The 14,609-nt window shown below is 43.6% G+C and overlaps 1 protein-coding gene across 4 annotated transcripts in view; it reads left to right on the top strand.

The window, feature by feature from the left end:
- LOC147112577 (uridine-cytidine kinase-like 1) overlaps nt 1-14,609 on the top strand; it is a 119,765-nt gene that overhangs the window by 58,059 nt on the left and 47,097 nt on the right. For 3 of the 4 annotated variants that reach the window (XM_085996970.1, XM_085996969.1, XM_085996967.1), the window contains exons 6-7: nt 5,337-5,526; nt 10,886-10,947. In XM_085996970.1, coding sequence (XP_085853096.1) covers nt 5,337-5,526; nt 10,886-10,947 — 252 coding nt within the window. Of the gene's footprint in view, nt 1-5,336; nt 5,527-10,885; nt 10,948-14,366; nt 14,384-14,609 lie in introns of all 4 variants that reach the window. The other variant, XM_085996968.1, reaches the window with a different exon arrangement.

Here is a 14,609-nt window from a genome sequence, read left to right on the forward strand (position 1 = left end):
GGGGGGAGAGGAGGGGAGTGAAGAGGGAATGGGGGGAGAGGAGGGGAGGGAAGAGGGGATGGGGGAGAGGAGGGGAGGGAAGAGGGGATGGGGGGAGAGGAGGGGAGGGAAGAGGGGATGGGGGGAGAGGAGGGGAGGGAAGAGGGGATGGGGGGAGAGGAGGGGAGGGAAGAGGGGATGGGGGGAGAGGAGGGGAGGGAAGAGGGGATGGGGGAGAGGAGGGGAGGGAAGAGGGGATGGGGGGAGAGGAGGGGAGGGAAGAGGGGATGGGGGGAGAGGAGGGGAGGGAAGAGGGGATGGGGGGAGAGAGGAGGGAAGAGGGGATGGGGGAGAGGAGGGAGGGAAGAGGGGATGGGGGAGAGGAGGGGAGGGAAGAGGGGATGGGGGGGAGAGGAGGGGAGGGAAGAGGGGATGGGGGGGGGAGAGGAGGGGAGGGAAGAGGGGATGGGGGGGGAGAGGAGGGAGGGAAGAGGGGATGGGGAGGAGAGGAGGGGAGGGAAGAGGGGATGGGGGAGGAGAGGAGGGGAGGGAAGAGGGGATGGGGGGGAGGAGGGGAGGGAAGAGGGGATGGGGGGGGAGGGGAGGGAAGAGGGGATGGGGAGGGGAGGGAAGAGGGGATGGGGGAGAGGAGGGGAGGGAAGAGAGGAGGGGAGGGAAGAGGGGATGGGGGGAGAGGAGGGGAGGGAAGAGGGGATGGGGGAGAGGAGGGGGGGAAGGAGGGGATGGGGGGGAGGAGGGGATGGGGGAGGGATGGGGGGAGGAGGGGGGGAGGAGGGGAAGGGAGGGAGGGAGAGAAGGGGAGAAGGAGGGGAGGGAAAGGGTGGAGGGAGAGGAGAGAGGGGGGGAGGGAAAGGGTAGAGGAGAGAGGGGTGGAGGGAGAGGAGAGAGGGGTGGAGGGAGAAGAGAGGGGAGGAGTGGGGAGGGGGAGAGAGGAGAGGGGGGGAGAGCGAGAGGGGGGAGAGGAGAGGGGGAAGAGGGGCAGGGAGGGAGAGGAGAGGTGATGGAGGGAGAGAGTAAAGCAGGGACAGACGGGGAGGGAGAGAGAGAGGGTGAGGGAGGGAAAGAGTGAGGGGGTGGGACAGGGAGGGAGAGCTCGCCTTCTTTTGCAGGGGTCCATCGGGCCAGGCCTGAGGCGCCCCCCCCCTCTCCAGGCTAATCCCGAACTAAATCCAGCAGACTCAGACTCTCTCTTTTTCTCTCTCTTTTTCTTTTTCTCTCCCTCTTTTTCTTTTTCTCTCCCTTTTTCTCTCCTTTTTCTCTCTCCTTTTTCTTTCTCTCTCTCTCTCTCTTTTCCAACAACAACATGCCCTCAAAAAACCCTCGGCACCGCCGGGCACTCCAGCTAGTACTTAATGTAGCAGTATGAATGTTATGTCTGGGAAAGTAAGCTTGTGTTTCCATTCTGTTGTATGAATGAAGCAGTGGAGACTGGAGTGAATATAGAAATGGCGTGTGTGTGCTGGGGATATTGTAGGAAGGTAAAGGAAAATGCTTGAATACCAACTTTTAAACACTCAATCCATCAGTATTTAAATATAATTTTGAATTGATTGTTATCTTTTGAAAGGCTATATAAATAAAGTTTTGAGCAGTAATCTCATTATTAGTGTATTATCATATGACTTAGTTTAGATCCTAGTTGGAACTGATATTCATGCAAAGAGTTCCCCAAAGTGGCAAGCGGGGAGACCATAGTGATTTTGGGGTGATATCCACAGTGTGGGCTGTCTCTCATGCCTGATCAAGAATATTACTGTGGATTGAAGCATCAAAGTGAAAAGGGAAAAATACAGGATTTAAAACAAAAAAAAATGCATTGCATGTATTACATGTTTCTCTTTTTTAATGGTAATATCTTTTTAAATTGATTTCTTGCAAGCATGACAGTGAAGGTCCTCTGCACGTTCTAAGATTTGCATAAGCTGGGGATGCCACTAATACTTGGGTAGAGTTTATTTTCCATCAATGCCAGATTTTTTATTTTATAGATTCCTTTAATTCATGAGGGTGGAAGTGAGCACAGGCAGCCACTTTTCCTAAGACTAATTTGCTTGCAGTAGAAGTTTTTGTTAATGCTTTTTTTACATTTGTTCATGGGATGTGGGCGTCACTGGCAAGGCACTCATCCAGGCAAGTGGAGAGTATTCCATCACACTCCTTACTTGTGCCTTGTAGATGGTGGAAAGGCTTTTTGCTAGCAGGTTTTATATAATCTTGAATTAGTGAACATGTCTAGTGTTGCGGTGAAAGCGACATAACTGTTTACTCATTGAGCCATTTGGAAAAAGAGGTTTCTCTGCAAATGTGTAATTACTGTAATTACAAGAAGCACCATCTGGAATGTTTTAATTTCAAAAGATAAGTGCTATGGCTTTTACAAGAGAGATGCACATTGGGTACACATTAGAGTTAAAGTGAATATTATGATCAATAGAATAATTTAGGTAGTTATTTCACTTTAAGCTCAGCCGTAGCTGCTTGTATTAAATGAAATGATAAATCAAATATTGTGGCACAGATAACTAGAGGGAAATTTATACAGCAAGCTTATCATTGCCCCATAAATCCATGAGTGGTTGTCTTTGCTTCATTATTAGGAATAATATCTTGCATTGAAATGGTAGCGACTATTTTTTGTTTTTCCTACCCACCAAAAAATATAGTAGCCCAGACAATAGCATACTAGATAATATTGCTCTGAAGGACTTGACTTAAGATGACTGTGTGCACATTGATTATGTTAAAGTGAATGTCGGATCATTGCATTTAAAAAAAAAAAAAAAACCTAGTTGGGGAATAAGAACTTCGTATGAGAGTGTCAAGAGATCTTGTTTAAAGACTTACCAATATGAATAGAAAACCATATGTACATATGGTTTTGTGTTACTCGTGCAATGCAAGATAATTTTAAAAAAAACACAAAATAGGGAGTAGTTAGGGAAGACCACAAGCAAATTTTGTTCAACAATCCATACAGGAAAAAATAGAGTTGGAGAATAATGTGTTATTTATATCATAATGCAGAGATGTGGGGGGGGGAGGGGAGGGGCGTTAGCGGGCGGGTCAGGTGGGAAATTTTTTTTTTTGACTGGGTCAGGAACCTGCCGCAAAGTGCCTTTCCCAATGTAGGATCTGTCGACGTTGAGCAGACCCGACCGGCGGTGGCGGGAGACCCAATTAAAATCATTTGCATCTAGTTGACAGATTCTTCCCTTTTTACTTTAACTGCATGATCACGGGAATCATACTGTTCGGGGACCATGGCTGTCAACCTGAGGTGTGAGTTCAGTGGGCATTGCTCCAGCTGCTTACTTGATACCTTCAAATGTACAGTAAAAGCTCCCACCTGACAGATCATCACTTTCCTCAGCCACAAGCTGTTTCTCAGTCCATTTCCAGCACAGATTCTGCAGGCTTTCCATTCTCCATCCACTCTCACTTCATTGGAAGAACTTTCTCACCATTGACGGAATGCTTCTGTCACCTCTACTTCATCTCCATCTCCATCTGTTCCATCAACATGGGTGCCCTTTATACTGTCTCACCTTGGCCCTCCGAATCCGACCACGATCAGCACCAGGCACACCAGCAGCACCAACAACAACACCAACCTTCTCTGCCATCACCTGATGCTGCACAGGACATAGGGCATCAGCACCCGACCACATTGCTGCCTGGGATGGCTTCACCATGGCCAGATTTACTTCACTTGACGCTGTACACCCTGGCTGCGCATGATGTTCCAGGTTGGCACCACCCCACACCAACACCATAAAGCATCCCTACAATGTCCAAGCCATTCCTTTCACACTCGCCACCATTGCGAGAGGTACTGTTATGTCTCACCATTCATTGCAACTCATTAATTCACTTCCAAATGTGCACACAAATTATCTGTCCAAGAACAGAAAGTGTTGAAAATAAAGGTTTCAATGTTTGACACCACATTAACAGAAACTTTACATGAACATTTGATTAAAATCACCCAAGTGGCTACCCTTTTGTGTGTTGTTAGTTGGTATGATTGCATTAGAATGAGGGTGAGTGTGAGAGGTGGCGAGTGAGATGGGACTGTGATAATGTAGACAGAGAGAGGGATGGTGGAGATGAAAGGTAAGTTGATGTGAGTAAGGATGTGCAGGAGTAGGGTAGGGAAGGCAGAGTGATGGGGGATGTGATGGGAGGCACAGGAGGATGAAGGCGAGTGTGGCTTTGTACTAACGTTTCGTGATCTAATGAGATCATTGAAAGGTTTGCACCATTGCACCCAGGTCCTCCTGACGACATCCCTACTTGTGACCTCCTGTGCAATGTGCAACTAGACTGTTTTGGCCTCCTGGGGAGGTCTCCTCCACCCATGGGAAGGGAAGAGGACCTCCCTGCATGCTGTGACTCCCTCCATAAGCATGGGTGCAGCCCTGCACCTCTGTGCAGTGTTTGCAGCACTTCAGTGCTGCATAACACTGACAGCACAAACATCAAAAGTAAAGTGGCCATGGTCCCTTTTAAGGAAACCGGCTGAAGACGCATCATGAATGACGTCACCAGACCCGCTCCTTCTAATTGGGCCGGGAAACACGCTGGGCGGGCTTAATAGGCCCCATTTGAGGTAAGTTCATTTTAGGCGGTGCGATGGAGCCAGCAGCGGGGCTGTGATCCACCACTGACGTCACCCACCGAGGTATGGAAAATCTCGGCCACAGGTTATATTCTTGATATTCTTTACAGATGTTATATGAAGAAAATTCAAAAATAGTACACAATTGTCCAATACTTACATAATGGGATTGCAAAAATTAATGGTATGCTATGTAGAAGTTGTAAATTAACATTGAGAACTGCCACCTGTGTTCCTGGGTAGGGAGAGAGAAAAATATGGCAGAAGTTGCTGATTGCTATCCAATGATCTTTGCTGAAAGTGTTATGAGATTTTTTTTTTTTAGGGAAGCAGAAGCAGAAGAAAGCAGTGTTTGTGTAAATTTTTTCTACATTTTCATGAATAATTCAAAACCCACATGCAATATTTGCAGGGTATAATAATTTGGCCAATGATGATGATGCATCAATCATATTATAGGCCAAATGGTTGTCTCCTGTGCTGTATGATTCTATGATTTTGTTTTTGTTCTAGCTAGTTGCAGCATAGACTTTCCTTTGCAACTAATATGATTAATATTACAGGCAAAGTATCTTGGTACTGCTGGGTTTCATTATGTCAGTGTTAGTAGAAACAGTATAGTGCTAATGTAAAATAAAACATGACCGACTTTTTTCACTTGTTCAAAATAATGGAATTTCTTTTTGAATTACATTTAAATTTTTGTTTTGTCTTTTAGCTTTTGGATATGAAAGTTTTTGTGGATACTGACTCTGACATAAGACTTGTCCGACGCTTAAAGAGAGATATATCAGAGAGGGGTCGTGACATTGTTGGTGTCATCAAACAGTACAACAAGTTTGTTAAACCTGCCTTTGAGCAGTACATAGAGCCGACCGTACAGCTGTCAGACATTGTAGTTCCTCGAGGTAAGAATCACAACGGCTGAACTGAAAAATGCAAGAATTTGAAAAATGTACCGGGTTTCTTTTATGTAAGTGTTTATCCTTTTTTTAAGTTAGTGCTCTACATAAGTAAGCTATATTTGGGGATCAGGGAAAGGGAGTAGAGAACAGATCAGAATTATAACCATGGCACTTGTGAACTCTTGAGTCATTTATATTAAAATCTGATGACATCTTGCAAATGGACCACCTTCAACTTCAGGAGCAATGCAACATTTGCATGGAGACCTTTTTGTTAAGCTAGTTTCTCTATGTTGACTCACCTGCTTCTGGTTTGGTGATGCCACCGATAACAGTAATAGTAACTACTACTTTGGGTGAAATTGTGGAATGTGATCCCGAAAGCACTAGTAAAAGTCCCAGAATTCCATGTTACAAAAATGGAATTGACTTTATTCATTCACCATATACTAGTGGTCCTGAAGTTAAAAAGAAATGCCCAAAAGTTGCGGTCAGCGGCGAAGCGAAGGCGTTCACCGCTGGCCTCGAAATATGCTTCGCACAAGGATCTTGTGATCCCTGTGTCGAGAACTCCGGGTTTTCCGACATTCAAATCCAATCAATGAAGTATAGTGGGGATCCCCTTGTGTGAACTGCTGTGATGTCAACCAGCTGTCTAAGCAGCCAATCAAAACACAGAATTTTGACAGCTCTTAAAATTCTAATATTTAAAAATGTTAGAGCAAAACAAAGATTGGGGCTCTCACACAGGGAAAAGGAAAACCTGAATAAAAGAACAAACTTTAAGAAATGTTTTTTTTTTAAATTTTTTTACATTTATTTTTATTAAAATGGACAAATTTCACACTGCACAAAATTTAAATTAGTTTTTCCAGCCCTTAACCTTTGTTTAGCAGTCAATACGCTGTTAAAACCCCAGTTACTCTGAATCCCCCTGGGTCTAACTTTTAGTGGGGACTTTAACAGCGTGCTTACTGTGGAAGAGCTGAAGTTTTTATCAGTTTCCCTGATTTGGGTGATTACACAGATTGCTGGCTCGTTGGGGTGGGGTGGTCGGCCCACATGCGCAGCCTGTGTCAGAGCTGTCAATGACAGACCACAACTTCAGGAGGCGCATGCATTAAAACCCCAAGTTGCGGTCCGTTTCAAAGGCGGAATGACGATGAATGCTGCCAGTTTGCTGTCATCCTGATTGCAAATTCCGGTCCTAAGAATCCTTTTCAGCTTTATTTAAGCATTGTTGCCCAATAGGGAGTACAACGAAATTACAGTATATTTTTAAGTAGCAGGTATTTATCCTTTGACCTAATCTCTACATTCCAGTTCTTCACCAAGTGCCCATTGACACTAGAAATGATACAATGCCCTGGAATTTTGGAGAGTTCCTTTAGAAATGAAGGTGACGATTTGAGTTTGAATCTATGTGCTGCTATGTCAGCACTGTTCTTTCTGGGAAAGTTGACTAAAAAATCACCAGAGTAGTTTCCTACTTAGTGTAAATGCTTGCCAAGTTATATTTAATAAATCTTAAATGTTTTCACTATTGACCTCCTTCCTCCACCTCCCCCCCCCCCCCCCCCCCCCTGTAAACTGGTGGAGTAATGTCGAGCTTGATTGATTTCTAGATAAAGTATGCACTGAGCAAACACAGAAAGTGACCTTGCAGACAGGTGGTATTGCAAGTGTTCTCTTACTCCTATATCGTATAAAGCCCAAGGACCTAAACCACCGCGCTAGTTAATTTTTTCCCCCACACCCTTTAATCTTCTATACACCAGGGAATGCAAGCCTAGTCTGTGTAAACTTTCTTCATAATTTAACCCCTTTAGCCCTGGTATCATTCTGGAGAATGTGCGCTGCACCCCCTCCTAGGCCAATATTTCTTTCCTGAGGTTCGGTGCCCAGAACTGAGCGCAGTACTGCAGATGAGGTCTAACCAGAGTTTTATACAACTGTAGCAATCCAACTCCCTTGAAATGAAGGCAAACATTCCATTAGCCTTTTTAATTATATTTTGTACCTGTTCACTAGTGTTTGTGATTTCTGTACATGAACCCCTAAATCTCTACTCCTCCACAGTTCCAAGCTGCTCACCATTTAGAAAATATTTTGATCTATCTTTTTTGGGTGACCCCTCTCTTCCCCACGTTGAACTCCATCTGCCCCAGTTTTGTCCACTCACTTAATCTATCAATGTCCCTTTGCAACTTTCTATCCCCATCTACACCACTTACTGTGCCACCTAACAGTGTTGTCAGCAAACTTGGATATACGGCTCTCTATTCCTTCATCTAAGTCATTTCTAAATATTGTGAAAAGCTGAGGCCCCAGTAGAGATCCCTGGGAGACACGGGCGACTGTCTGTGTGGAGTTTGCACATTCTCCTCGTGTTTGCGTGGGTTTTCTCCGGGTGCTCCGGTTTCCTCCCACAGTCCAAAGATGTGTGGGTTAGGTTGATTGGCTATGATAAATTGACCCTTAGTGTTCGGGGGATTAAATACGTGGGGTTACAAGGATCGGGTGGGATATGTGTCGGTGCAGGCTCGATGGGCCGAAATGGCCTCTATCTGCACTGTGGGGTTTCTGTGATTCTGTGACACCACTAGTCACACTCTGCCAATTGGAGTGCATACCAATTATCCCTACTCTCTGTCTCCTACTTCCTAACCAATTCTCTACCCATGTCAAAAGGTTGCCTCCAATTCCATATTTTTCCTGATTGTCCCTTGTGTGAAACCTTAACGAATGCCTTCTGGAAGTCCATAGACACTCCCTTATCTATCACGTTCGTGATCTCCTCAGAAAATTCAATTAGGCTAGTTAGACATGCATTATCCTTTACAAATCCATGATGGCTCTCTTATCAGTTCATTTGTCCAAGTGCACAGTCACACTGTCCCCAACAACAGATTCTAGTAACTTCCCCACACACTACTCCCAGGGACCTATCATCTTGGTGGCCATGGTATGCCTTGGTCTGTCTCACTGAAGCAACCTTGATGGTGTCCAAAGGGTACCTGATGACAATCATCATCCCTCAAGGATAATCAAAACAAAATATATTTTCTTGAGGGACATTGGATCATCTTGCAAACCACAATCCAAAAAAGTACCTTTTTAAAATGAACCCAACTTTGTACTCCAAGCACTCTCTTGTGGGGGTGGATAATCCACATCTACATGCAGGGCATGGTCCCTGTCTGCTCTGTTTTGATTCCCTATAACACCCCCTCTGATGATACAAGATAAACTGGCAAATTTACCCAGACAATATACTGGTATGCTGCATGACTGATTTGACTCCCTGGGGGGAATTTTAACCTACCCTGCCTGGCGGGAATGGGGCAAGCGAGAAGTTAAAATCAGATGAGTGTATTTATTGTCACGTTCCCGTTCCACTCCCGCCTGGTGCCATTTTATCCAACTGGACTTTCAGGTGGTCATTGCTTTTGCTACAAGCAGGTGGGAGCCTCCTGAATCTCATGCAAGCAGGACCTTGATGTGACTTTAACCAGAAAAAGAGTTTGGATGGTAAAGAGGCTGGACATTCTCGCATGAAAAGCTTAACCATACTGATTGAGGTTTTATAGTTGGCTGAAGCTGTAATTGCTTGTGGTTCATGAAGAGGTACATGTCAAGAGCAATCATCTTGCTGACGAGCCATCCGCCTCTCCATCTCCAATGATGGAAAGAATGATGAACTGTAGTGAATGCAAGCTCCCTTTAATAGGTGCATTAGCCTTTCAAATATCCTAACTTTTTAGCACTGCTAGCAGTTGCGCAGTACAGCTGGGCTGGCGGCCTGCTGCTGACACAGTCAGCCGGACAGCCTGCCAATCATATTATAACGAGGCCCGGAAGTTAAAATCAGCTTGTTAGTTACTTGGCAGAATGGATAGGTGCCATAATCTTGCCCGCGAGTTCCACAGCCAGCAGAGACTTAACAAGCCCACCTTAGAATGTCCACATCTTCCTACAGCGATTTATCCCAGCATACTGTACAAGATGAGGGAGGTAATTGAGACTCTGATGACCATTATGAGGGGCCACTAAAAACTGGGCAGGTACTAATAGATTGGAAATGGACCAATATGGTGACCATAATCAAAAAGGGTGAAACAACAGACATGGGCAGCTACAGACTTTGTCATTTCCATTCCTTGTAAAATATGAAGCTTGATGTCTGAAACTCTTGGAAGATGTGTGTGGTGACACTTTCAATCGCAAGTTTTAATTTAAATGTGTGTCCTGCCACTGTGATTATGCATGAGATGCAATGCAAGTTCTTTAAGGTTGTGTGAAGCCTGTGCACAGGCAAGCATTAACTGGAATGGGTTTGAAAGCAGCATTTTTGTGGGATGTAATCTTGGGCTGTATACCTGGTAAATGGTACCTGGATCCTAAAAGTACTGTACACAGTGCTAGGCATGGTGCATGCTGTCTTGTCAGGAGGATGCCCTGGAATGCCAAACAGGGCAGCCACTTATTGTCTCCACCTCATACAGTAGTATGTCCACTTTGTCAGTCATCAGACTGAGTTCGAATGGTGTACCATTCCACCACTTGCCTACAGACTCAGTCTTGTGCTTCTACATTGAGTCTGCCTTCTCTTGCATTCCTTTCCCCCCTCCTCTATACAGCCTTTGGAAAGGTGCTAAATATCTTTAAATTATTTTCAGTGTTTCTGAAGGCTGGAAGAGTTTTTATCTTCCTGTGAGGCTACTTGCATTTAAGTGTTTGAGACTCTAAAACTATCAACAATCCTTAGTGTTGGCCAAATTTTAGTTGCACTCTGCACCTGGGCCAGTATGTGCAGGGAGTATATTCTAACAATTTAAATTAATTGTCGTTGCAACGTCAAGTCACCATGTTACTTGCGTTTGAAATGCAGCTTTCCTGCTGCCAGTGTGATGGGACCACATAATCAGCCCCCACACATGGTATCGCCTATCTGCAATGTCATAGTTATGTTTTTCAGTGTAGTCAGCACATTGGTTCCTTCATACTTATCAACCTAGACTATACTTTTGCATGTGTGGAGGATGCACATCATTCCAAGAATGAAGACCCATGAGCCATGTAATCACATTTTCCTAGAATCTTGCCATTATACCGATCCTAACAGTTGAACCGGATCCACCTGTTGGAAGACCAGGTTCATGGACTACACTACAATAATATTGTTACCAACCATATTGCAACATATTTTTCCTCTTTTTTGATTCAGTTCCAAAAAAGTTGCTGTGGTGCTCACTAGATTAGTTGCAGCTTTGTAGCTTAAAAATAAGAATTTAATGATTTGGCTTTTCACTGAGTTCTTATGTTTGTAAAATTTTCCAAATTTGCATCTCCCTATTTTCAGGTGGAGAAAACTTCGTTGCTCTTGACCTGATTGTCCAGCATGTCCATAGTCAGCTGGAAAAGGTAGGTATGGCTCATGACTATTCTAAAATGGTAATCATAACAGACTTTTTTCTTTTCCATAATGTGCTTATCCTGAATAAAAATGCTGTTTTCTTGCATGTTTACTTTTTATTTTGAAAAATTGCAGTAATGTTTTGCATTATTACTTGTTCATAATTATATTGTTATATTGACTAATATGTTTGCCATGAGTGTATGCTCTTCTCTCACTAATAGTACAAATCTAGCCGGCAGCAGGACACGCCTAATATTAGAGTATTTGCATGCGGCTATCTGATATGAAATGGTCCTCCTTTGGAATCTCAGATCACAAAATGAGTAACTGAGATGCTAATTAACCAAAAGATAGAAGAATAGATATTATGTTTTTGTGCTCCTGATATGGAGCTTCACAGGGTAGGAATTAGCTAAAATAATTATGCGGCAAATTGAATTCTCAACTAAAGCAAAGCTTTGGGAATTGTTGAGCAGTATTGTAATAATTGCTGTTGCTAAAGCAGTTGGTATAAATGCCGCCGCCTTCATTCAGCATCCTCCACACATCGTTGTAAAGTGGGGTGGCAGGTGCCCAGATTCTCTTAGGATTAAAATCACATAAGGACGACCTCATTTAAGATGTTTTTGAAGACAGCGAGTAAAATTTAATTTCAAGGGTGCAAAACAGGTGTAGTGCATCAGACACCCGCGATACACCTCACCCAGTTCTCCTTTCCATTGACTTCTGATGGCTGCAGCTCTCCTCTTACCTAACCCTGACCTAAGGTTACTATGCTGCTTCTCTCTTTCTCCCCACAAGCCCTTTATCAGGCTTGTTTTGAGACTCTCCTCCTATGCCCTCCACCCAACTCCTGGCAACATAGTGACTTTTCCTTAGCTCACTGACCTCCTCAGTGGCTCCTTTTTTTTCCTGCTTCCAAAAACTGGCATCATCCTGCTCCTTAAAAAGCTTACCCCCTCATCTGCTTACCCCCCTCATCTTCTGCCGCATCTTTAAGCTCTCTTCCCTTCCCAAGATTTTCGAATGTACCATTTTCATCAAGAGCCGTGTCCACCTTTCCCATTATTCCTTGTTTAAATCCCTTCAGTCTGGTTTCTAACCCACTGAGACGGTCTTGCTCAAAGTCACCAATGACATCCTTTGTGACTGCAGCTGTGGTGAGCTATTCCTCAGTGTCTTGAACTTCTTCGCATCATTCGACACAATTGACCATTCCATCCTCCTTCACCATCTCTTCCCCATGGTGCAACTCTGTGGCATGACCTCTTGCTTGGTTCCACCCTTAACTGTCTCAATGCAACAGCATGTCTCCTACAATGGTTTATCTTCCTGCTTTTCATTGTGACCTTAGGAATCCCCAGAGGTTCTGCCTTTGCCACCCGCCCCCCCCGTTCCTTGTATACATCCTGTCTCTTGGTGACATCAACTGTAGGCATGGAATAGGTTTCCAAATGTATAATAACATCCATGCTCTGCCCCATTGCCACCATTCTTGGCTCCAATGTGACTGTTGTTCTAGACACAAAAGGCATCAAGGGGTATGGGAAGAGAGCAGGAATATGGTATTGAGATAGAGGATCGGCCATGATCATATTGAATGGCAGAGCAGGCTCAAAGGGCTGAATGGCCTACACCTGCTCCTATTTTTCTATGTTGTGGATGAACCAGAATGTTTTCTACGAAACATCGACTTCTTTCCCAAAACTCCATACTGTAGCTCCTGTAACTATCTCCCTCCTCAGCTACTTATTGAGGTTGAACCCGATGGTGTGCAACGGTAAGAGTTCTGTTTGACCCTAAGCTGAGCTTCAACCCTCATGTCCTTTCCATTTCCAAAAATGCTTATTTCTACCTCCACAGCAGTGCTCAACTCTAACTTTGCCTCACTCCCCCATTGCTGTTGAAACACGCATCTTCATATTCAACCTCGACACTAATCCTTGCTGGCCTCCCTGTCCTCACTGACCTTCACTCTGTCCATTCCCAACGCATGGAATTCAAAATCCTCATTTAATATGTCCTTCCAGTAACTTGTCCCACCCTATCTCTGCAACCTCCTCCAGCCCTATGTCTGTCTGCAACCCCCGCTCTTCCAATTCTGTCCTCCTTTGTTTCTCCACTCCACCTTTAGTTGCAGAGCCATCAATGGTCTTTGCCTATATTCTGGAATACTCTTAAACCACTCTGGCTTGCTACTGTTTCCCACCTTTTAAAAGCCTCCTCCAAAAATACATCCTTGACCACCCCCTCAGCTACCTCCAATGCTTGGTGTTGTTCTCATTTCTACAAAGCATTTTGAGACCTTTTGCTACATTAAAGGCACAATATAAATGCAAGTGGTTATTAAGTCATCCATCAGAGACCTCCCTCTCCATCTTGAAGTACTGCTCGAGTCAGTCTCCAACAGTGTGTGGAGAATGCCAAATTAAGAAGGACAACCTAGCTTATAGGGTCGTTTTCAATCTACAAAGTAGGCTTTCTTCATTTACTGCACTGCCATGCTACCATCCCCTTGGGCCTTGTATGGAGGGCATTTTGTTAGTTGTATTTTTCCCCTATATAACACTTCTGGCAAAAATGAACTGGCACAACTTGTTGTGAAACTAGCCCTTTTATACTGCAAAAGAGCAAGGTTGGTCACATAGCCATGCTTCTAGTACCAAACATCAAAAACATCTTTAAAGGAAAGTTTTCACTTATGCGTTTTTTTTTAATAAATCCCGGGTGAATTAGGCCACTCTTCATTGTGTGGAGGATGCATTCTTCTAAGAAAAAATATCCTACCAGATAGGTAATCTTACTATCTTTGAATGTACTGTTAAAGCAGATGTTGTCTCGGAGTCACTGTTTAGATAAAACTGTTTTATTAAACCCCCAAAGACACATTTCAGTCCACTTTTTTTCCTTTGTTAATTTTGAGTTTGTTTTTTTATGGCATCTTTTTACAATGATTGATTAACATGGCATTTGGGATATGTATTTGAAACCTTTGATCACTGCTATATGCATTTTTCAAATGCACATTTTCTACTGAGCAAAAATGATTACTAAAACTCTATAGTATTCCATGCTATAAAACAGAATTGAAAAAATGTAAATAATCAGACTATATTACAATTTTCATTGCAGTAAAAAGCATTTATTTGCGACATGTATATTCAAGTTCTACTCAAATCAATATGATATATATAATGGAATATTTTAGGAAGAATGGCCACCACCATAATATCAATCAAAAAAGTGAAGACTGGCTTTATTCATGGCAAAATGCACACAGAATGCTTTTTTGTACTTGAACAGTTGCAGCTTGATATTGAATGATCCTGCTAATGAGAATGACTTTCATTTTTATTTCTTTCCTCCCATGTGTGGTAATGAAATACTTGATAAATCCTGAACGAATTTACTGTAATCACCACAGCGTGAAATCACTGTAAGGTATGACAAGAAGAGTAATGGTTTTTAGCCTGCAAAAAGGAAGAAGGAACATGATGAAGCTATAGGCACCACTGATGGCCTTTCAAAAATGAGCAAAATTTCATCTGACTAGAGCTACTATGTGCCTCAGCCTGTCTTTGTTTCAAGCACCTCCTCCTTCCTTTTTAATAACATGTCAAGATGTTTAGATGCATAGAGCCAACTACAGAAACTGATTATTTCAGTG

This window comes from Somniosus microcephalus, chromosome 9, assembly GCF_052327205.1.
Source record: "Somniosus microcephalus isolate GS21.2 chromosome 9, FLI_Smic_1.0, whole genome shotgun sequence".
Lineage (NCBI taxonomy): Eukaryota > Metazoa > Chordata > Chondrichthyes > Squaliformes > Somniosidae > Somniosus > Somniosus microcephalus.